Genomic DNA, 24,459 nt, shown 5'->3' with positions numbered 1-24,459 from the left:
CCAGCACATCCCACAGATGCTTGATTGGATTGAGATCTGGAGAATTTGGAGGCCAAGTCAACACCTCAAACTCATTGTTGCGCTCCTCAAACCATTCCTGAATCTTTTATGCTTTGAGGCAGAGTGCATTATCCTGTATTTCCAAACTGTATTTCCATGAAAGGGTTACATGGCCTGCAACAATGTTTAGGTAGGTGGTACGTGTCAAAGTAACATAGATGGCAGGACCCAAGGTTTCCCAGCAGAACATTGCCCAAAGAATTATACTGTTTCTTCGCACAGTGCATGATAAGCGATGCACACACACACAGCTATCTGATGTAAAAGAAAGTTTGACTCATCAGACCAGGGCACGCTCTTCTATTTCTACGTGGTCCAGATCTGATATATTCTGATATGCATATGTCCCTGTTGTTGGCACTTTCGTTGGCAGACAGGTATCAGCATGGGCACCCTCACTGGTCTGCACCTATGCAGCCCCATACGCAATAAACTGTGATGCACTGTCTATCCTGACACCTTTCTATCAGAACCAACATTAACATGTTGGAACAGTCCAAAGCAATTCCACACTATGTGAATAATCATAAGTCCATAACCTAGACACCTATTGCTGATGTGCTTTGTGCAGTGGATCTGTGAAAGTATCACTAAACTGGCCTACATTTATGTGTGATTCTGAACTGCTTTGTAATAACCTACTGATATCTTATATTGTTCATTATTTTAGCACCACAAACTTGGGCACAGTATTCTGCATCAACACTGAAACTCTACCTAAACGGCGTTTCAAACACTCACATGTGTCCACGCTGTTCTCCTCTTCTGGCGCAGTAACAGCAGGCTTCTCGTACGATTTGTCAATCGCAGCGCGGAAACTCTCATTGCAGCCTCGGCTCCTGACGATCCTCGAGCGCGACCTGCGAACATTGATCTCGCCATTCTGCACTGTCCCAGCAACAGCCGTCTGGAGGCTTTCCAAGGAGCTGGATTTTTTCAGGCCCAGGGAAGGCCCGACCTGCTGTTCTGCAGAACCTATGGAAAGATTAAATAAAGTCACTTAGACCTGGCATATGATTAGAACTCCTCTGAAAAAGAAAAAAAAAAGCTAAAAGCTGTCATTATGGTGAGTTACGAGAAGGTGCGAGTCTAGCAATTAACATGAAAAACAAATGATGCCATTGCCCGGCCAATGAAGTGTGTGAAATGAGAACAGAGTATTACATCTCCAGCGAGACATTTTCCTGTTGGGAATTATAATTCAACCTTTGTCTTTGTGTCTGCACAGTTAAATTAAGAGGCTGAAACATAATGCATATAAATGGGCCCGCTATCAAAGACACAAATGTAGCACAGCAGCGGAGTGATTATAGAGTAATGTTAAAATATAAGAAATTTCTAATACAGCATATTCACAAATTGCTGAGATGAACTGTATCTCTGAAAAAAAAGAAAAAAATTTCCATCAGCGGTTCTCACTTAATTTTCTTTTTTAACTCAATTTCTCCAAGAGAGATTAGATAAAACAAGGTGAGGGGAAAAAGACGAGGACATGTAGGCTGAACAGATTTTACATCCATTAATCTTCAGTGCAGGTCGTATTGCAGTGTTCAGAAGCACAAACAACATCGCACAACTGTAGTACTTGGCTTCATTTCTAAGGCTTTCTGTGTAGTGACGGAGAGTAATATCATAAAGGGTACATACGTTTAACAAGAGACACTCAGAGAGCGCAGACCTCCGCCAAGGGAGCTCACTCTCTTTTAAAAGGATAGTACTGGATTTTCTATACATTCATTTACTCTTCTTCTCTTGAAATTTTATTTTAAGAAGTTTATAGCGCAGTTCACAAAAGCCCAACTGGTGACAATGGAAAGACTGTCACTGTAGGTATGGGCAGTAGCTGCCCAAGCACTTAAATACCTTTAACTATACTGTTAATGTCTAACTGTGACATCATCAACAAAATCAGATAAGAGCAGTATGATGGATGTTTGGTTTGATCAGACAAACATTATGTAGCAGGAGGTCATGTATAATAGGTGTTGATTTGTAAATAACTTGACATGAATAACAGTATGTTTCTAAATAACCAGGCACGTATCTCCACGATACTCTCTTTGGCAGATGTGAGACGTAAAAGTGAGGTCAGAGGTCAAATGTAACATAATATTTGAATGCAAACTATAATGTAATATTTAGAATCCCCATATATCATTCCCTATATATTATTTACAAACTATACAGCAAGAAATGCAGTTTTTACTGCAACACATGATACAAACGCTGGGACATTAGCTAGAGTTTCAAAATTATCAGAGATGCTAATGTAAATGGTATCAAACCTAAGGCAAAATATCTCCTTAAAAGGGCGTGGAGCTGATTGATACTGCGTGGTAAGCAGAGCAAATGTTAAACAGCCACCCTCTCTGATATTTGAGCCAGGCCCACACATCTGTAATTATTTTTCCAATGCTTGCCGGGGGTTTGTTTAGGGTATGTAAGTGGAGCGCGACTCAGGTATTGGTATTTCATTTTGCTGGGGAGCGTCCATCAGGTCCCTGGAGCTCTTACCTCACCCACCAGTTGTTAAACAAGCAACCCGGTTGACTTTTCCCGTCCCCTTTGTTGTGCTTTGATTCAGAATACAGTAAGACGCTGTCAAACTTAACAAGATGGATTTCTGACTATGTGCCAGTGAAGCCTTGTTGTGAGGCTATGCAGAGGAAGCAATCAGTAATAAGGATTAAGCTGTTAATTCAATTATTTTATTAGCCCCAAAGGCTCTCTGAGGGTGTAGCAAATGTCTGTGGACTCGGGGACAGAGTGGCATTGTGTCTTTATGACTCCCCCTGGACCACACATGTCACAAATAGTGTTTCCTCTGTGGCTTCAGGTGGTGTAAATAAATGTCTTCTGCAGCTCTTCCTGTTGGTTTTCAACAGCACATGTTGTTCTGTCGTCAGCCCCACTGAACAGAACACCCTGAGTTTATTTGCATGTGTGGGTCCCACGCAGGGACTCCCTAACAAGCACAGAAACAAAATTCACCAACTCGCACGTCTATACAATCAAGGACTTTCGACGTGTTTAAAGTGGCCTAAATGAGGCATATCCCACTGCTGCTGGGTGATCCCAGTGGATCTTTAGGCAAAGAAAATAAATCCCTCTAACACTTCCCCCCATGCAACCTCCAGACAGGATGAGTGTGTTAATGCACAAAAGTTGCAGAAGAACAAATAAGAGCTCAGGAAAAAGGGAACACTTTCCCTGCAGTGCAAAAATGCACACCCTGCAGCTACTTACAATCATTGTACCAATCATATTACAAACCTACAATGACTATCAACTACTTTTACTAGTACATACCATTTAAGCTACACAACTAAAGAAGATATTGCCAAAAGAATTCACTCACCCATCCAAATCATTGAATCATTGTCACTTCCACTGGCACAGGTATATAAAAACAAGCACCTACGCATGCAGACTGCTTCTACAAACATTCAGGAAAGAATAAGTCGCTCTCGGGTGTTCAGTGAATTCCAGTACGGTACTGTGATAGGATGCGACTTGTGCAGCAAGTCCAGTTGTGAAATTTCCTCACTACTAAATGGTCTGTTAGTGGTATCATATCATAAAGTGGAAGCAACTGGGAATGACAACAACTCAGCTTTGCTCAAGACAGACAACAGTGTGTAGAGAGCTTCATGGAATGGGTTTCCATGGCCATGCAGCTGCATCCAAGCCTTATATCACCAAGTGCAATGCAAAGTGTTGGATGCACTCTTCCCCACTGGACTCCTGGAGTCCAGTGGGGAAGAGTGGAGACGTATTCTCTGCAGTGAAGAATCACGCTTCTCTGCCTGGCAATCCGATGGATGAGTCTGGGTTTGGAGGTTGCCATGAGAACAGTGTGAAGTTAAGTGTGGGGTTGTTTCAGGAGTTGGGCTCGGCTGTTTAAAGGTGAAAGGAACTATTAATGCTTCAGCATACCAAGACATTTTGGACAATTTCATGGTCACAATTTTGGGGGAACAGTTTGGGGATGGCCCCTTCATGCTCCAGCATGACTGTGCACCAGTGCACAAAGAAAGTTCCATAAAGACATGGATGAGCGAGCCTGGTGTGGAAGAACTTGACTGGGCTGCACAGACTCCTGATCTCAACAAGATAGAACACCTTTGAGAAGCATTTGAGCGGAGACTCTGAGCCAGGCCTTTGAATCCAACATTATTACAGACCTCAAAAATGCTCTTCTGGAAGAGTGGTCAAAAATTCCTATAAACACTCCAAAACCTTTTGGAGGTTGTTCCCAGAAGACTTGAGGCTGTTATAGCTGTAAAGGGTGGGTCAACATTACATTAAACCCTATGGATTAATAATGGGAGGTCACTGAAGTTCATATCCATGCGAAGGCAGACAAGTGAATACTTTTGTTAGTATAGCGTACTAGTTGCATGGGACTTGTTTTAAAAGGAGTAAGTTATGTTACATGTAGTATCTTTTGGGTCTAAGAGTCATCCCTGTTTCTGCTGCATTTGCTACCAATGAACCCTTAGTGAGAGTATGAGTGCTTCCCCCTCATCCGTAGCAGCTATAGATCTAAAGTCAGACAAGACACACAGGCTAAAAGCTCATCTGTTTGCCAATGGTGGCTTCCAAACCAGTGACCATACCATTTCTCCTCTCTCCTTGCCAAATTTAATGAAAGTGCTCAGTCCCATGAGAGCCTACACTCACTCAAGCATCAATCATATAATTTTGCATCCTACTTAGTGAGGAGATCTCATATGCCTGTCTTTTATGCTGCATAGGACAGTAAAATGAAACTTTACTGCGCGCTACAAATGTCTAGGAGGTCAAAAGTTCTCTGGTAGCAGCAGCCAAAGATTCATTTTACTTTTTAGTTTCTCAGTGGAGGTGGGTCCATTTTATTAGCATGACAAATATCAATGCCAGGAAAGCATAAACAGACTTACAAGACCAACTGAATGCAAGTAAAAAAAAAAAAATCATCTAATTCGTTTGAAGAAGCAATTTCATCCTGCAAAGGACAAGAGAGGACGGCCTGAAGTAAAAAATTCATTATAAGAAAGCATAGGCACAGAAACAGCATGACAGAAAAATGATGGAATGTTTCATCCTTTGAGGATAAAACTCAATCAATCCAGTACAAATGCCATGTAAAGTTGGATTTTTTTTCTTTTTTTGAGGCTTAAGCATTAAAGCCTGCCAACGACGGACACACAGATGCCAGGGTGCATGGCTGACACAATGGGATTGCAAGTTAGACCTGCACGGGATGCAACAGTTCAAGGGAACAAAAATGACATCTGCTGTACTCGGAAACAGGGAATTATCCTCCTGCTTGGTATTCCGCGCCGCAGTCCTGCTCGCCATTGTTTCTCGTCGGCGCGGCGGTTAACTGAGAAAAGCGCGGAGACAAAGAGAACGGGAGAGCGAGGCAAAGAGACGGTTTTTGCCCACCGACCCAACTGCCTCAAACCTGCCTTTGTTTTCATCAGAAGCAGCCCCGGCTCTCTCCTGGGAGGGTTTGACGGACAGCTCTCTGTGTGCCAATCTATTATGTGATTCCTATCACACAACAGAAACCTCGGTGCTCTGCTCCTCATCTCCTTCTTATTCAGAGGAATGAAAATACATATTTCCCCAACTGCATACAGACACGAGTTTGCCACTCCCTGCACGTCTGGAGGAGAAATGAAAATCATCAAAATGAAATACACAAAGAGAAAGACAATCAGACTAAATGGGGTGAAAGTGCACCTGGTTGCAAACAAACCTGGCCCGCGTGCTGCGTACTTTAGCCAGATTAAGGGCAAGGACAGTTAATTGGAGAAGATCCATTGCCATTAAACGTTAAAGGGGCAGTGTGGCAAACTTCATGAATAAATCAGTGGTGGTTATTACAGGGACAGAAGCCCATGGTATAATTAGAGCAGCTAAAAACTATGCTTTGCAGCCATTATTCACCACGGACCCTTGCATGTAAAGATCTGTGTACAGACAGGGGCTCCATTACACATAATTTATTCAGAGTGTCGGGGCTTTAAGGAAGGTGGTAAAAGGGTAATTATGTTAAAAATAACCTCCAAGATGGTCAGAGGAAGGCCACGTCCAGGTATCCCAGTGGAAGTGAGGCGTCGCTGGGTCAGCTGCGCTATTATGTCTCTGCTAGTTGTGGACCATTAGCCCGACAGAGGACGTCCTCCACACGCTCAGCATATGTCACAGGAAATCATTATGAGCCGGACTTGGTTAACATCTCAATTAAGGATGCTGGATATTTTGATGTGCACTTTTCAGGCTTCAAAGAAATCCAGTGAATTTTTTGGGGGGTTTGTTTATCATCGTTCAGTGTAGAGTACTTTTCCTACATTTAAAGAAGCTGACAACTCTACTGGCAAGACTGGAAATTCACTGGATTAGTGGTAGACTTGGCTGGAACATATATTCACAATTACAGTAAGCATAAAAACATCTACCAGGTTGTCATTTACTACCACTGGCCTATCTGCGACTGGATCGGCTGCCAGCTTTCTACAAGGAAAGTCTCCACTCATGTGTTTGGTAGTCTATGAGATGTGGCTTATCGAGAGCGCTTTGACCTCAGACTGCTAGTTTACTTGTGGTTCCCTCTGGTATTTAAAAGTAGAATGGGAGGCAGAGACCTTCAGCTTTCAGGCTCCTCTATGAAAGCTCCAAATTAGGATTCAGGAGACAGACAGACACTTTCTCTCCTTTAAAGATTTAAAGTGTTTCCTTTCTGATAAAGTTTATAGTTAGGGCTGGATCAGGCTCACCTGATCCAGCCCTAACTATAAACATTGAAGTAATTATTGTTGTGATTTGTGCTAATGCATAAAAATAAAACTGAATTACTGAATTTAATTTAATTTGAAATACACTGAAATACCCAGTTTAGGCACACATTAGATTCTTGTTTTGTTCAAATACTCCCTAAAAACAACAACTATGTTAATTAGTGGTCAAGATTCAGTCATTTCATCCTATGTCAGTTTAATGGAGTGACTGCACTCTGTTTTATTCAGCCTCATTCAAACCAACCTGGCTGTGATGGATCAATTGCAGAAGCTGAAGAGGCCAACCTGCAAATGAACATCTTTCTATTGCAAATGCTACTGCATTGCCAGGCTCCATGCAGCCCTTCACATGGAGTAATGAGTGTTTTCTTCAGTCATTTGCACTGCAGAACGAGCACAATGGCACAGGTTCCCAAATTAGTTACCAAGCCTCTATTCACTGCCATTCAACTCCCTTTCAGCACCAGAAAAAAACCCTTTTGATCACGCTGAAATTAGCTCAAACAGCACCCTCGGTTATATGCATCTGAAGGGGGCTGAGATCACAAATCCAATAATGGCTGGCTATGAGCTAGTTATGGAATAAGAGTGGGACTGCTCTTCCGATCTCTATTACTGACCCGTGGATGGAACCGAACATCATATCGGTTGACCTCATTAGCGGCGGCAGGGCTCAGAGCTTATTTCTGCTCAAGTTCTTGTCGCACTGTGCTACTCTTAAAAGGACCAAACAAACATTAGTGCAGTCTGCACAACGTCATGAAACGCACACAAAGAAATAAGAAAGTGAAGCGCAGACACAAAGCAAGAGGAGCAGGTCTTACACTTCATGAAGGAGCCGTCCATCACGAGGTAAAGTGTCCGGCATGTGCTAACGTCTCACTGCCAGCGCCGACACCTCACGTCGCTTTCTTCCCTTTTCTTCTCTCACTCAATTTTATTCCCCATTTAAATGGGATTGAACTGCAGGGTGTCCGACCCGTTTAGCATATTTCAACAATGATGGGTTTCAAAGTCATGAAATCCATCTGCTGATGAGATTTAGGAGCAGCTGGAACATGATTAAAAGGAGGGAAAAATACCTAGTGACGGAATAAAATGTAAGTCAGTAGGGAATAGCGTTCTTGAGCGTGTTAACTACTTTTTTTATTCCTCTGAGTAATTTGAAAGCAGAGAGCGGCTTTATTAGTGCGCTATTGGGAAAGCAGAGCGGTATTCTTACACCTGCTAGCTGAGCTAAGTTCTAATGTCCAGCTGTGTGGCGAAGGCACGGCTTAAGGGAGAGCGCTGGCACTACTTTCTTTGGCTCACTTCATTTTCAGATCTACTCGCACAATACCCCGAAGTCGTTTTTGCATTGGGCAGCTTTCATGTAATTATTTCAGAAAAAGAATAAGCATGATAGCATAGCAGCGTCTTCCTCTGAGATAAATGGAAGTGCGGTGACTGGGCACGTGCCAAATCACAAACCATGTGTATTTCATTTCAAACGTTAAGTCTAGCGCTTGTGTTTCATCTATTGACTGAAAGAGGACTGAATTTTTCTTGTGGGGAAACCACGTCAGCTACAAGAGTTATTATGACTGGAATAAGTTTGTTATTTCCCTGAACCATCTGAACACTGTGATATTCTCATCGATGGATTATGATTTTGTATTGGCAAGGACTTCTGTCAGCTGGATATTTCACAAACTCAATTGGGCCCAGTGAAAGGGGAAGGGGGTGATTTTTTTTTTTTTTTTTGGGAGGGGGGGGGGTAGTTTTTTTGAATTTCATGTAATAAAAACCACAGGCACGCCCGCGCACAGACACAGGGGGATCTTGATAAAGAAATAATGCAGCAGTAACAGAGATTTGTAAAAGATCAATTACACTGGTTATCTCGAATGTGTGAGGCGCCGTCTTATGAGTACATTAATCAGGATCTTTGTTAAAAAAAAAAGAAAGAAAGAAAAGCTGTAGTTTGCAGCTAATCCAATGCACAAACAAACACGCAAAGACTCCACTTTGAAACAATTAAGAAGCTTTTTTGATTAAACTCATTGATAACATGTGCATTTGCAATGATGAGAACACCATCAAAGCCTTATCTTAGCATCCCTTCCGTTCTACTCGCTTCCTGTCCTCAGTAATATCCAATTATATTTTAAACACTGAGAACTTAATGGAAACCATTTCAGGCCAACTAACTGCTGAACAAAACCCATCCGATGGCTGAAGGTTTTCTTCTCCCGAACTTTGTGTTTGTAGAAAAGTTTCAATGGTGGACAGAAGGTATTACAAAGGATCTAGACCCCACAGAGCTCGGTGCAGTGGCCCAGACCTGCACCAGTCTGTGGGCGAGTCAAAGATTTCTACAGGTCTCTGGGCTCCATGTGGAAAAGAGTTGGCTGTTATCTGTTGTGATTAGTCAGTGATCCGAGAGAAGGCAGCGTCTGCTTCAGTCTCAGCGGGAGAAGCTTGGAGTTCACACCATCTTCTTCCCTGGATACAGTTTGTCTGTTTGAGAGTGTGCTTGCCCAGTGCGTGTTTGTGTAGGCCTGCATCTGACTGGCTCTCCCATCACTAAGCATTGTGCACTTGCGCTTGTGTTTTTATCCATGGTCCACTGGACAAAGGGCCATGGGAAATGGAGGCCAAAAGAGGAGAGGTGGTGGCTGGACAGGACTGAAGTGACTGTGTGTGTATTACTGTTTTTGAAAGTGCATTTACTGAGGTAAGCAGGATAAAGTGAGCAGCAAGTGTTTGAGGAGTCACAAGTTCAAGATGCGTTTGAGGTGTCCAGCAGGTGAAAGGAGCACTGAGTGACAATGAACAATCTGGAGGTTTGTTTACTGCAAACAAACCTCCAGATTAGCCGTGCTGAGTGGGAAAAAAATTGAAAGGAGACACGCAGTCATCACAAGGTAGAGGATTGTTTTCTTTGTACGGCCAAGCTTAGGATGCCAAACCAGAAAAACACTTCTTGCTCAAAAGAAAAAAGTAGTACATGAGGTGAATTTACTTTTGTGTAATATCAGTAATCTGCCTGAAATTAAGCTTAGAAAAAAATCCATTAACTTGTTGCAGAGACAAGATTGAACATATGATCATATCTGCACACTAACTATTAAGCTACCAGTATTTTCTAGCATATACTGACATGCATGCTGTTGGACTAAATCATGCAAAAGAAAGGAAAATAATATTTTGTCATTTAGCAGGACACTGACAGGTAACCGCCACAGGCTCAGGAAAATACAGGTTTCTGGTGATGGACAAATCGGCCCTTTGTACATGAACACAGCAGTCCTGCTTTCTCCTGTCCTTTTGCCAAAGAGTCCATGGGCAAGACAATAAATTTGAAACATGATCCAAGTCAGCTCTGGTGGCCCTGGTGTGTGTGTAAGAGAGAGAAGATGTGCAAAAAGGGAAACTGCTAAGACAAGAAGGCAGGAAATACAGTAAGTGTAGTCCATTCCCCAAGTTGTCAAACTTTTCCCTGTAGATGTGTGTTTGTGTGATGGTTCAGGCTTAGCACTTGCCTAAATCCATGCTCTTGGACTTGCGAGACTTGATGATCTCCAGATGTGCAGGATTCTCGTACTGCTTCGTGCGCTTTTCCGACATACTCTGGCGACCATACCCCTCCCTCTGGAATGAAGTGCCAGGGTCTGCGTCCGGACTGAGCGAACTACAGTTTGATAGGAAAAAAAGACAGAGGGACAAAAAGAGGTAGAAGTATTAGATACTGGCAAGTGTAGAGTCACTCTTTTCATCTGGAGATAATTCTATTGAAGACATATTTTTTCAGTCATCTACACAGTTCATTAAGTTGCACTTACCGTAATTGTCGGGCTATAAGCCGCTACTTTTTGCACAAGCTTTGAACCCTGCGGCTTTTAGTCAGGTGCGGCTTTTCTATGGATTGTCCATGATTTTTGTGATATCGTAAGACGATTTGTTTTGTTTGTTCTGCTGTTGTACGGCACTACGTTGCCTGGCGGAAGGATCGGGGTTCAAGAGTGGTATGTTGGTCACATGTCCATCCGCCAGGCAACACAGTGCCGTACAAGTAGCGCGAAAAACAAACTTCAAAGTAGCGCTACGCGTTCAGCGGGAGGCGTGGATGACCAGCGGCGATAAACTTGCGAAAAGCAAGTTATGCTCAACACCACCAGTGGATTCTGACAGCGTGGAAAAGTGTGAAAACATCCACGATCACCAACGGATTTCGAAGGGCTGGACTGCTGCATGATGAAGAGGAGGACACCGCCACGGCCCTTCAGAGGGTGTTCGACTCTGACACTGACAATGAGGATTTCTTTGGTTTTGAAAGTGACAACGAAGGAAAGAAGCTGAGAGTGGATGACGAAGCCATCCTGAGCCTGTTCGTTTCCGACACTGGAGAAGAGGACTTTGGTGGTTTTAGTGCGCAGGAAGATGGTGGTGAATGACTGACTTTTCTTCTTGTTAAAGCCGTGTCACTGCACCTGAGCCTAAAAGGTAGTCCGAATCTATTTTTCTGGTGTGCTGTAGGTTACTGTTATGTACTACATTTGTTACTCATTTATGAAGCACAGCACATGTGCAAATATGTACCCATAACTTGTTTTTCAAAATATTAATAAAAGGGGTGTGTCTCCAAACAGCCATCTCTTTCCTGACAATTCGCTTTGTGCATATTCTCTTACATATGATAAGTCAATATTGAAACACCTGCGGCTTTTGGTCAGGTGCGGCTAATGTATGTACAAAACAGGATTTTCCCCTGATTTTAGCTTGTGCGGCTAATATTCAGGTGCGCTTTGTAGTCCGGGAAATACGGTACATGGCCAAGAGACATCCTGATGATAAGACTGAGAAATAAAATCGTCCTATTAATATTCACACAACCCCAGACCTCAGCCTAAAATACCCCTTTGCTATCAGATAATGACCATCGACATTCAATATGCACACACACACACACACACACACACACACCTTTCATTTCAAAGCCTTTCCTCATCAAGGACACCTACACGTATGCTTAGTGGGTTCAGGACACACCACAAGTGGGAGGCAGGGCCTTGGCCTAGATGCGTATAATACCCCAGGTAAGGTGAGGGTTCTCTGGGGTCACGGCCACTCAAATAACGCCCTCCTCCAGGACGTCTGGAGCAGAAGCAAGGCCCATCCCACTGCAGCACACTCCGTTTGAGATCCTCTATCTTTGTCTGGATCTTAATTGAAAATCGGATGGGAGCAGGGAAAGGAGGTCGAGAGAGGCGGACACTGGCATTTGCATGCAGGGACGTGCATTTACAATTAGGTGAGAAGCGCTTTGCAATTTCAGGGCAGATGGAAGGTAGGGATGCAGCATCAGTGAAATCTAATAAATGCTACATGCAGCCATTTCTTTTGTTCACATGGTGCTCGTACACGAACGTTTAAATAACAGCAGAATTTTCATCAAATAATCACATTTCTTTGGATTTGTGGAGCTTTTATGCAAAATCGAAAGCCGTAACTGCAACTATGTAACTTCAGGAGTAGTGAGGAAGTAGATATTTGTAAACGTATCCTCTTGGAGCAGATGCTACTTCAAGCAGTCCTCGGTATTTGGAATATCAGCTAACTGCAGGCGTGCCTGCACTCGTTTCCATGTAAACAATTCTTATTTAGGTCGTCAACCCCACTTAACAAGAGAGCTGCTTCAATGTGTCGCAGAGGGGGCTGGCGTCAATGTGTTGCTTTACCGTCAACCATACCTGACAATCCCAACTAAGATCAGACTGTCTCGCAGGACCATCTCCAGATGACACAGGAAGAGAGGGAGGTGGAGCAGGAACAGAAGAATGACAGCACAGATGTATTATTCATTTATACATCATCCCTCGCTTTTTCCTCCTCTCATCATTCTGAGCCCCGCAAAAAAAAGAAGAAAAAAAAAAGGGCGAGCATGGCCTGTATTTTTCTGTCTCTGCAAATGTCATGTGTCGGAGCGTGACTGAGGCTGTGCAGATGGGAAAGGATGCATTTTCAGCCTGAATTTAGATTTCATTTACTCTCACTGGTATTGGGTTATGGAGCTGAGTTGCAAATGGAGGCAACATAGGTGAAAGTGAGAAACCAGCAGGTGGGAATCACACAGGGGCCGTCACTCAGGTACAGAGAACTGACGACCACACTAAGATTTGTGAGAGCAATTAAAGAAACTAGCAGCTGGGACAAAAAGGGCACGCAGCTTTTTTGGAGCAAAAATAGTGAGAAATCTGCGCGAAGAAAGAGCGAAGTTAAGAGGGAGCAGCTGAGCGGGTGGTGTAAATTCACTTAGCTGGAGGCCAAAGCTGTTGGTTTAAGCTGCTGCCCATTTTAGCACCATCTCTGATTTACTTTGGCACATACGGAGCAGTGACTAAATGCCTAGCATGTGGGTCTAGGGCAGGCATGGGCGAACTACGGCCCGGGGGCCACGTGCGGCCCGTTAAACGTTTTGATCCGGCCCGCCAAACTTGAAAAAAATGTAATAAATTAACCTTGTTAATGTTTTATTTCCCCTGCAATTCTGATGTTTCCTCACTAGATGGCGCACTCTAGATATATTGGCTTTGTTGAGGTGAAGCGGCATAGGCTTATTACTCCACGTTTGCACTTTACCCTGTGACCTACCATCTATGAAGATGAGCGGACCCAAGAAAAGGAAAGTGGACAGAGAATGTCGAGTGTTCAAAAAGGAGTGGACAACTAAATATTTTTTCACTGAACACCGATCATCTGCTGTTTGCCTGATATGCCAAGAAACTGTGGCGGTTTTTAAAGAGTATAATATTAGCCGTCACTTTGCCACAAAGCACGCAAATTATGCTAGCAAGCTCTCAACAAAAGAACGGGAAGCTGCTGCTGAGAAGTTGGCAGCTAATTTGAAGGCTCAGCAAAGTTTTTTTCACCGTCAAACTGCCATTCAAGAGTCAAGTACCAAGGCCAGTTTTGTGCTTTCATTCAAAATAGCAAAGGCCAGCAAACCACTGTCTGAGGGTGAGTTTTTAAAAGAATGTATGGTAGAGACAGCAGGTATTTTGTGCCCAGAGACCAAAGACAAATTTGAGAAAATCAGTTTATCATGGCGGACAGTGACTCGCCGTGTAGAACTAATAGATGAAGATATCACCAGCATATTAAACAAAAAGGCGAAGTCATTCACTTTTTATTCTGTAGCACTGGATGAAAGCAACGATGTCAAAGACACTGCTCAGCTCCTCATTTTTATCCGAGGAATCAACGAAACCTTTGAAATAACGGAGGAGTTTTTGACAATGGAGTCTCTGAAAGGACAAACACGAGGAGAGGACTTGTTTGAACGGGTGTCTGCTGCCATCGAAAACATGAAGCTTCCCTGGAGTAAGCTTGTTAACGTCACCACAGATGGATCTCCAAATTTAACGGGAAAAAACGTTGGCCTGCTGAGGAGAATCCAGAATAAAGTGAAAGATGAAAACCCTGACCAGGATGTCATTTTCCTCCACTGCATCATCCACCAGGAATCTCTATGTAAATCGGTGTTACAGCTGAATCATGTTGTGAATCCTGTGGTGAAACTCGTCAACTTCATACGCGCACGGGGACTTCAGCACCGTCAGTTCATTGCGTTCCTGGAGGAAACTGATGCGGATCACCAGGACCTGCTTTATCACTCCCGTGTCCGCTGGTTGAGTTTGGGCAAAGTGTTTCAACGAGTGTGGGAGCTCAAAGAGGAGATTGGCGTGTTTTTGGAGCGACAGGGCAAGACTGAGGAATTTCCTGAGCTGAGCAACAAGAGCTGGATGTGTGACTTTGCGTTTGCTACGGACGTATTTTCACACTTGAATGAGCTCAATGTGAAACTGCAGGGGAAGGAGCAGTTTGTGCATGACATGTACACAAACGTGAAAGCCTTCAAATCCAAGCTGGCTTTATTCTCCAGGCAGATTTTGAACAAGTCATTCACTCATTTTCCTACACTAGCCACGCTGAAAGAGGCCGGAGCAAAAGTAAAGAAATACAGTGAGTCACTGGATGCACTGCACGGAGAATTCTGCCGTCGGTTTTTGGATTTCGATAAAATTGACAAGTCACTTCAATTGGTGGCCTTTCCTCTGTCACAAGACCCCGAAACAGCTCCAGAGGAGCTTCAGCTCGAACTCATCGACCTTCAGTCCGACCCTGCCTTAAAAGAGAAATTCAGCTCTCTGAAACTAAATGACTTCTATGCTTCACTCAATGATGCCGCGTTTCCAAATCTAAGACGAAAAGCGCAGATGATGTTGGCTTTGTTCGGCTCTACCTTCGTGTGTGAACAGACATTCAGCGTCATGAACATCAACAAAGCCAGCCACAGATCCAAGTTAACAGACCTACACCTCAGATCAATCCTGAGAATCGCCACAACAAAACTAACTCCAGACTTTGATGCGCTGGCTAAAAAAGGAGACCAACAACACTGCTCCCATTAAAATGTGTGTCTCCGTGATACGCACGTTGTTAAAATGAACAGTGCGCGCAGATCAAATATAACGCTTCACAGACTGACTTGCTGCAACTGTTTCGTTCTTGCACTGGTCGTTGTTGACTTTTGGCACCGGGGAAACAAATTGAATAAAAGGAACAGGACAAGTACAGCTGCATCTCCTACCGTTTTTGGAAGAAAAAAAAAAGAGTTAGGAGGAGAGTGATGTGATATCCTGAAGGATAACAGAACTTTCAGTGCTTTAAAATAAAATGTTCATTTATTTGATTTTCAGTGTTTAAAGGCTCATTTCGAAGTCAGAGATTTTATTGTAATGCTTTTCTTCATTTTCATTGGAAATTAAAGCACATGTTTTCTCCATATCTCAAGATGTGTATTTTTCCCCCAATGAGGTGATGTTTTCAAAGCATGCCATCTATCTACTCCTGTTCCGGCCCCTTTATCAAATGTTAGAACTCAATGTGGCCCACGAATCAAAAAGTTTGCCCACCCCTGGTCTAGGGTAACCTGAAGAGAAGCGGCAACTGTGCTGCTCTGAACTGCTTTTTAAGCTAAGGGTACCTGCTGTTGGAACCTGCACCTCAGGTCTCAGAAGCCATAACTATTTAAAGAGGTGGCGATGACCAGCAGCCAAGCAGTTCCTGAGTTTGAATCTTCATCACAGGTTTAAACTATCTTGGGCTGAAGGCACGTGTAGACTTCACATCTTTTTATATATACTCTATTCAGAGCCAATTAAAGCATCTAAAACCTCACGCGTCATTCTCGCCAGAACATGTTTTGTTTTTTTCACTGTAAACTAACACAAAGGTTTACAGCTGCTAATGAAAGTATAAAGATGGGGACAAAATTATTAGCAAAAATGGCAAGTGTCAATATTATTATCAACCCAGAAAAACTGGCCTGACATCGTCCCCATAGCGAAACATGGCGGTGGGAGGATTATGCTGGGGGAACGCTTCAGTGTGACTGGGACTGGGAATCTCATCAAGGTAGAAGGATTATGATGAAAGATGGATATGTGAAGATTTTGAAAGAAATCAAAGTAGTCAGCAGTAAAACTGGGTCTAGGTCATCGTTTTGTCTTCCAACCGATAACGATCTAAGACATACGGCGCACCTGGTGAAGAACCAAAGCTGTGTTTCAGACTCCTTGTTTTGGTTAAGAGCAGTTTGGAAATGGTTTTAAGAATAAGGTTTTCATAGGGAGGCTAATCAGTCCTCATCTGTACATGTATGAATTACAGAGTGGTCATCAATGAGATGTGGCTTTCAAAAACTATGTCCTTGTTTAAGATGCTTCTTAAGCTCAAAACTCTAGTTTAGTCAGCTCTGACTGGTTGAGCCTGTGAAGCTGAGACCCATACAGCATTCCCACTGGAAAAGCTACCTTAGATATTCAATATTAAACAGGATTTGAAAGTGAAAAATACAGCGTGGCCAATTAGAAGATGAATTCGGTCGTCTAAAGAATGGCACACTTCCTTCTTCAGACCATAGAGCCAGTCCACGTCTCTGGACTGTATTTAGACAGATGTTACATGATACATTAGTGGTTTTTCAGATTCTTTATTTTGTATTTAGCAGTGACTCAAACAAAATTCCAGTCACAGAATTCAAAAAAATTATAATGGGATCCATAATGAATGTTTTTTTTGCCTGTCGATGTTCATTTCATTTGGTCCATCCGTTAATGGGGGAAATAGGGTACATACAGAATTATATGCATACACATGCTATGATCACTATAGTAAGAACATTACTTACTGCTTTCCTCCCATTCAAAGTGCTCCCATCATCTAAAATTAAACAGCGCTGAGGATTGCTCACAGGCAAATCCACAGCTTTAACTTACATTTTACATCACTCCTTACTTCCTCGCAGGAAGTTGAACGTGTCAAACTGCACATTGGCCTCGTTGCTAAGCGGCGTGTGTTAAAAGCCCTCTGCGCTCACAATTACCCTGGTGACACTGTTTCTTTTCAAACTTCCTCTCTTTCTTTTACTCAAACCTTTTTCACTTGTGTTTCAAACTGACCCCAAAGAGTTAAGTTTCTACTACTTCTTAGTGCAGCTAAGTCTGACCGGGTGGGGTTCTTTGTATTAGTTTCAGCGCCTTGGAGAGGGGGCAAGAGGTGGAGAGCAATGCCCAGCAAGGTGCTTCTGAAATGGTTATTCTGAGGTTTGAGGAGGGCGATTCAGTTGACTGCTTGGATGCATAGCTGAGTCGGGGAGCTTGGAGCTGCCTTCAATCACTGTATGAAGTCCTGCATGAGAAGTTGGTGCAGAGGTTTGTTTTCCTAGCATGTGCACCAGTGGACACCAGACAGTCCAAATACTGGCTAGTAGAAAAGAAAGGTGAAATACGAGATTACTTTTATTTTGTTTATTTCTTAAACGCAAGTGGATTTTAACAAGGGATGTCTCATATAGCTGCTTTTGCTTCACTCGCTTAATTGCACACATAAATCATCAGACTTTAAACGCGGATATAAAAACTGTAAGACAGCGCGGTTCGATCAGTGCCACACAGCGGAGCAGCTGCACCTGCGATTTGCCGTAATTCCCTTTTAATTGTGATGAAGTTGCTGAGAGAGGCAGAGAGAGAGAGAACAAGATCAATTAAGACCTCTTTGTCCGTCTGCTCCCTCCTGTGCCGACCCTCTCATTCTTTCCCTGCCTGGTTTACGAAGCTTTTAATTGAGTTTGGCTAGATGGACTGCTCCGGTCTGCTCGTACACAACGGCGACTGACAAGGACCGGGCAAAGATATATTTTGGTGCGTGCGCAGGCTAGGTTAGCTTAACTCCTGTCACAGTGACACAGAGCAGGTCGCACATAGACACAGAGTGTGCGATGCAGGAAGTCGGTGAAGGGAGGGCACAGAAATGAGACATATTCACCGTATTCATAAATCTAGAAGGGAATGATAGCATTTAAAGAAAAAAAAGGTCCAAATATGCTGTGAAGCTGTGTGAGTGTGTGAGCCGTCTGGCCTTTAAGTCACTACCAACTTAAATGGAAATTTGAGATTAGTGAAATTGTGTGTGAATGCATCCACGCCTGTGCTGCAGGGCTGTTTGCATTTATATGTAGTTATGCTGATAGTTTGATGGGAAAAACATGTGCTTAACAGAGCACTTGTGATCCTTAGTTACACTGCTGATGACAGAGACTATTAGGGAGTCAACCGAAGTAGGCAGTCCGCCTGCAAAGTTTGTTTGTTCGTGTCCGCGCGAACCGTTTCCACTTTATATGTTAATTTGCGAAATTGTTTACCAGCCAATGTGTATCTAAACACTCGTGAGACTGAGAGCACCGGCACGGCTGTGTGTATTTGCAGGTGTGAAAAATGGATGTGTGGGTACGCTTGTCTGGAGTCCTTCTCCATCCTTGCTGCTTGACAGAGTGTTTCGGAGCTGCCTGGGAAATGATGTTTCCACCTGTGACATCTCACAAAGACAGAGAAGGACACAGTCTAGTTGTCTCTCTCTCGCTCTCATGCTTCCTCTCCGTCGCTCTTGCTGTCCGTTTCTCTTCTCTCTCCGCTTAATGAGAATTGACACCCATCTTCCACTCTGTCAGCCTTACCCAGGCTGAGGTCCAAAGCAGGACGAGGGCAGACACGGTAGTCTTGTGTAGATTAGTGTTGTGACAGTGCCCCTAACGGTCCAAGTGAGAAAATGATGGGTAATTTTGAATAAGTCTGCATCTGTGATACTTATATTATTTTAAAATAACTTGTATTGGCAGGTAACCCCGCAACTTGGTGTTCCATGAAACCCAGGGTTTAATATTTAATTCCAAGTTGTATATAGAAAATGGACGTAAGCACTGTAACATCAGTCATTAGTTTTTGAACTCCAGTAGCTTTATTTTGAATCTTTACTGGCATCTGGGCACAGAAATGAGACAAAATTATGTTATTTAGATAAGAAGGTTTAACGGGGGCAATGAAGAGACTGAGATATCAGATTATTAGTAACACACAAATTTAAATGCTAAGATTTCAATTGCCAAAAACTGTTGGCTGCCAGTGCCACCACTTAGTAGCTCTTAGTAAGTACACCTATAAATTTGAAAATCCTACGTGACTTGTACTGGTGACCTTCTTGAGTTAACGTGTTCGCAAGATGTTCAGAAAATCTGACCTCTGACCTTATAATGTCTAATATCACCGGTATTCAAATAAAAAAGATGCAAGGAGATGCAATTGTGGTGTCACTTTGAAAATCATACATCACTTAGGTTCTCAAGTTATCATATTCATGAATTTTGGTGTCCACATCGCCCACCTAGCCACCCACCCGCCGGGGTGATGACAACACCCCAAGCCTTTGAGGTTGAGTGGTAAAAACTGCTGAATGAACTTCTTGGACAAACTATGACAAACAGTTGGTCATATTTTTCCCAGGCAATTATAATATTATAACAGCTCTTAAACTGTAAACACTGTCAAGGGTTACAGTTCAACAGTTTAAAGTAGCAGAACAGTTACAGGGTATCCAAGTGGAACTAGCCACAGAGACCAAAACACTGCACTACCGTGTAAAAATGGTTATCTTTCAAAGTTGGGCATTTAACACACAACGGCCTTTATGGGGAAAAGTTAAATTTTAAACATAAAATGCAGTATATACTATAATATCTTGTAATTAAAGGCAAAGGTGTTGATAAGCTGTTACAAGCATTACTTTTGCCACCTGTTACATTTCATTTCTTGACAAGTTGAATACTTGTCATGAATACTTTATTAAACTTTGATTTATTATTAGAGTCAGTTACATTTAGTGTGAGAAATAGAGGTGGGTTAATGAGGAGCTAAATAACTAAAAACCAAATCACTGTGGAAACAGGAAGCTTTTATTGTTAGGAGGAGAGAAATTTGCATTCTCTCACAGAGACTCATCTTCAAGAAGATGATTTGAGCACTTGTCTTCTCCCAAGCACAGTCTTTTATTTTGATTTCTTCCCATGCTACACTGCAATATGAACATGTGAGTACTTTTAAGAACTGGTACTTTTGCTTCTGAAGGACGCAGCTGAATGCATCCTCAGTGAGGATTTCACGAAGGACCGAAGGGAAGGATTACTGTGAAGGAGCAGTATTCATACAGATTTACACAGATGTAACCCATGGTGCTGAGCAGACAGAATCAAAGGTAAAAGTAAAACTTTTTGATTGTCTCTAAGCTACGGTGGCCCTAAGAGGTCAAATACAATGCAACATAAGAAAACACCAGCAACAAAGAAAAACACTGCAAAAGCACATAAAACACAACAGAAACTGAATGAAACACAAAGGAAGTAAAAAAAAAAATCTTGCAAAAAAACCCCACAATGGAAGTGTTTTTAGGGAACAGCTTCCGAAGAGATAGAAACCAAAACATGCGAAGGATTGCACTAAGACTTAAAAGAAGCAGAGGATTCTTCTGTGCTGTGAGGGAGAAAAAGATGCAGGCAATGTGTGTTTTAATCACATGGGTCATGTAATACTGTAGATACATGTTGCTATTAGCCGTTTAGCTGTTAGCTTGTCCCCTACTGTTAGCTGTTCCGTCACATTATTGTCTCTCTGGAAGGTTTTTCACCTTTGGGTTTTTTTTTGTGAGCTTTTGCAGCATTTCTTCTATTTGCTGGGGCTTTGCTGCAGTGACCTTTGACCTTTCAGGGACACTTTAGAAAGCAGTTAGTTTTGAAACTGACTGAAAGTAAACATCTTAAAATGTGATTTTTTGCAAATTTGGATGTCTTATTTCAGAGTTCTTGAGATTATACAACAACAAGCTCATTATTTGGAGTATAAAGGCGCCCTTAAAAACAACTAGAAGTGGACCGTTTTTTACAGACACACCCTGCAACTGCACTTTGTCAACTTGTGGGATGAAAACCAGGTGGAAACTAGAAACATTCATTTGCATCTTTAAAAGAGCCTGACGTTAAAATACACTTTCTTTTTTTAAATTTCTCTGACACTGTTCCATGTTTGGAAGAAAAAAAACCTTTCATCTTTGCACTGATCCAAATTATTGTGCAAAGCTGTAATATCAAACCTCTCTTTGTATCTGTTGTGCTGTAAATCATTTGGACATGGCCTTTCCTGTTTGGCTTTGGATTCAAACCAATGAAGGAAGGAGGAGGCACAGCTTAGGGAGTTATTGCTTCAGGTCAGGACCACAGATATTCAAAGTAATAATTTACAACCACTTGTTTACCCAGTGGAACCTGACAGACGTGCTGGCTTCCATCAACTCTTTGAATCATGCTCACACACTCTTTAACCCTGCTCACTGACATCTTGGACTTAAGCAATGCAAACACCGATTTCTACAGCTGGCTGCAGCTTCAGTCAAGTGCATCTCTAAGGAACTTTTACAGTAGATTATCTAGACTTTAGGGCAGACTTTATCTAGTGACTGACTTCAAGTCCCAATCTAGTTTGACTAAGCGCAACACGTCACTGCCAGTAGTAACAACCATAGCAATAAAACGGTCTGTAATATAGCAACAACACATAAAAGCTTGGCTCTTTGTGCATTACCATTTTAAGATCTACAAACGCAGAGTTGTAATATTTACAACTCATTTTATGTTCATTTCAGGCCTGTAAAAGTGATGAAACGCTGAGGGAGCACTAAGTATGAAGGGAGGGAAACACAGGCTTACGTTTTCACTCGGTAAAATATGAACAAAGACAAGCACACATACTCAAAACATGCACCATGGGGAAATAGTACCAAGTGATTTTAAGAATAAAATAAATAACAGGTTGTTCTAATATTTCATCACAATATATATGAGATGGGGTATCTTCCTTAATGACCAACCATTTATCTTGAGGGCCACAGCCCTGCCTCTGGTTACGCCGGAGTTCTGCCTTCCCATGGTCGCCAAATGCTTGTTTATAAGGGGGCCGTCTGATTGTCGGGGTGCTATGTAGACAACATGTATACAACTGAATTGAACTGAGCTGAATGGAATTGAACTGAAAGCTGAGAATGTACTTTTATAAAATCCTAGAGGCTGAAATCAGCAACAGAAACGACTGATAGACAAACTAAGCTTGAATGAATGTCACAAAGCAGCTGGTATGTATTAGTGTGTGTGAACAGAGTCACATAGAGTGAAAGTGATTAAAAACAACAACAACAAATGAATAAAGGGAATTAAATAGCAGAAAACACCAAATGTGAATTTGTTCAATTCCAGTAAGTGAAAAAAGTGAAGACCAATAACAGAAAGGTCATGAATTACAATGATTTTATCAGCCAACCAGCCTTTTTTGCACTTTGTGCATTCACTGTAGGTGTATGGCCTTGGCAAGGCATCTCCCAAGACGATGGAAGGCTGAATAATACTGGAAGCCAAAGGTGAGACTTTCACAGTTCTGTACAATACATATTCAGTGCATATAGACCCCTGGCAGCACTGGTGCAGAGCTTAATTAAAAAGTAACAGTTCCGGTACATTGGAGTCTGGCTGACCCACATCCCCTGCTGGCTCAATATGCCTGTTAACTCTGTGTATAAGTGTGTGCGTGTGTGTTTGGTGGGATATTGGGGGCACTTGAAAAGGGAAATGAGAAAGGGTGTAAGTCAGTCAGAATGATGATACACACTTGATGCGTTTAAGCAGCTGTAAGCATTTGCATAAAAAAAATGTGTGCATGATGTGTGTTTGTGTGTGTGTGAGAGAGAGACATGAATTATTCAGAATAACCCTAGGCAGTGCTATATAGTGCACTCCTGCCTTATGGGCTTACATCATGCATGTGCGTGTGCATATGTGCGTGCGGTTGTGCATTTGTGTGAGTTTATAGACGGGGAGCGTGTGAGGAAACCTGAGTGCATTTCAGCCATGCGCTGTGGACCTAATCCACTGTGACAAACCTCTGACATCACGTGCACAACAGGCATGCTGAGCAAATCCAGTCATTTATAATGAATGAGACAGAGAGAGAGAAAAAGAAGAGTGAGAGGGTAGAGAGTCTCCAGGGAAAACGATATAAAAATAATAATAATAAAAAGGAGAGAAACAGACAGAGCATCTCTATCTGTGGCAGCCAAAAACATCATCTTCAAGCCACTTGCTGCATCCATCCATGTGGCCTCAAACAGCCAATCATCACAAAAAAAAAAAAAAAACCACCAGCAACAACAAAGAAAGAATGCAAGAATTAGAAACAATGAGTGGTGAGTGGAAATGCAGGTGCTGATTTCTTTTGTCTCTGTCATTCCGACAAGAATTACAAGATGATTGGATGTCTTGGAAATACATTTCCGGTAACTGAACAATGCAATCAATTCAGGAAATGTCAGGAAATTTTAGAGTAACTACTGGCTATTTTAAAGCAGATATAAGGGTTGAAATGCCTTTCCTTTTTCTACACCCTCACCCCTTTTCTTTCCTTTGTGTCTACTGGTTCCTCTTCTTATCTAGCTAAACTCTTTAAGAGCTTGTTGTTCTGAAAATGTTGAAGAATCCAAGTCTCATTTACATGCCGAAATATGTCAGGAGGGTGGCACCAGTCGGGCTGCAGACTGAGTGGGGTGCCAAAATCCCACAGGTGGTGAGGGTTGGAGTGCTGGAAGAAGAATATGGGTCCCCAAGAGTGTTGCTGTGTGACTACTGCTGCTGATTCCATTACAGTCTCTCTCTCACACAGACACACACACAGACACACACACACACAGACACACACACACACACACCTATACCCAGACTCATATTTTAGGATTCCAAGCAGAGCCCTAAAGCAGAATGTCATTACTGTCCTACAGTGAACTTGGTGTACGATATGAAAACTTTATTTCCTGGTTCGTTACGGCAGTAAGACTGTCCCGTTTACCAATTTCTACCAAGGAAAAACCATTACAATATCTAATAAATGTGGGAAATAGTTGCTGAAAATGCATGCACATTCGGTCAAAAAATAAATAAATAATCATAATTAACTGGTATGACATTCTGCAAAATCTTCAATCCAAAAACTGTGATGCTCCTCTTTCCTGGACCAGTTCTGGGTAAACATAATCTCCCACCTCAGCGGTGGAGACTTTGGCTGTGCTAACAAACTAGCCAGCCTACACATCATATAAACTCTGTCCTACTCTCTCCCACAAAGGGGGCCGTCTGAAGTCCATC

The 24,459-nt window shown here is 42.5% G+C and overlaps 2 protein-coding genes across 4 annotated transcripts in view; one reads left to right on the top strand and one right to left on the bottom strand.

Moving 5' to 3' along the window:
- The window catches only part of LOC147322725 (partitioning defective 3 homolog), a 355,660-nt gene that overhangs the window by 114,337 nt on the left and 216,864 nt on the right, over window positions 1-24,459 (bottom strand). For all 3 annotated transcript variants that reach the window (XM_086307269.1, XM_086307271.1, XM_086307270.1), the window contains 2 exons: window positions 10,373-10,521; window positions 802-1,035 (listed from right to left, as the gene is read on the bottom strand). In XM_086307269.1, coding sequence (XP_086163395.1) covers window positions 802-1,035; window positions 10,373-10,521 — 383 coding nt within the window. The remainder of the gene's footprint in view (window positions 1-801; window positions 1,036-10,372; window positions 10,522-24,459) is intronic.
- Window positions 14,126-15,301, top strand: LOC147322728 (general transcription factor II-I repeat domain-containing protein 2A-like). Its single transcript, XM_086305257.1, has one exon. The coding sequence runs from the start codon at window positions 14,126-14,128 to the stop codon at window positions 15,299-15,301; it is 1,176 nt and encodes a 391-aa protein (XP_086161383.1).

The sequence above is a fragment of the Aulonocara sp. 'chitande type north' Nkhata Bay genome, linkage group LG9, assembly GCF_057382095.1.
Source record: "Aulonocara sp. 'chitande type north' Nkhata Bay isolate Kocher_YH1m ecotype deep benthic linkage group LG9, A_spYH_male_GT1.1, whole genome shotgun sequence".
NCBI lineage: Eukaryota > Metazoa > Chordata > Actinopteri > Cichliformes > Cichlidae > Aulonocara > Aulonocara sp. 'chitande type north' Nkhata Bay.
The sequence above is the reverse complement of the archived record's forward strand: the minus strand, read 5'-3'. Positions and strand labels throughout refer to the sequence as shown.

What these genes read in the sequence shown, in the direction of transcription:
- LOC147322728 (XM_086305257.1), top strand. Translation starts at nt 14,126, where the DNA reads ATGGAGTCTCTGAAAGGACAAACACGAGGAGAGGACTTGTTTGAACGG.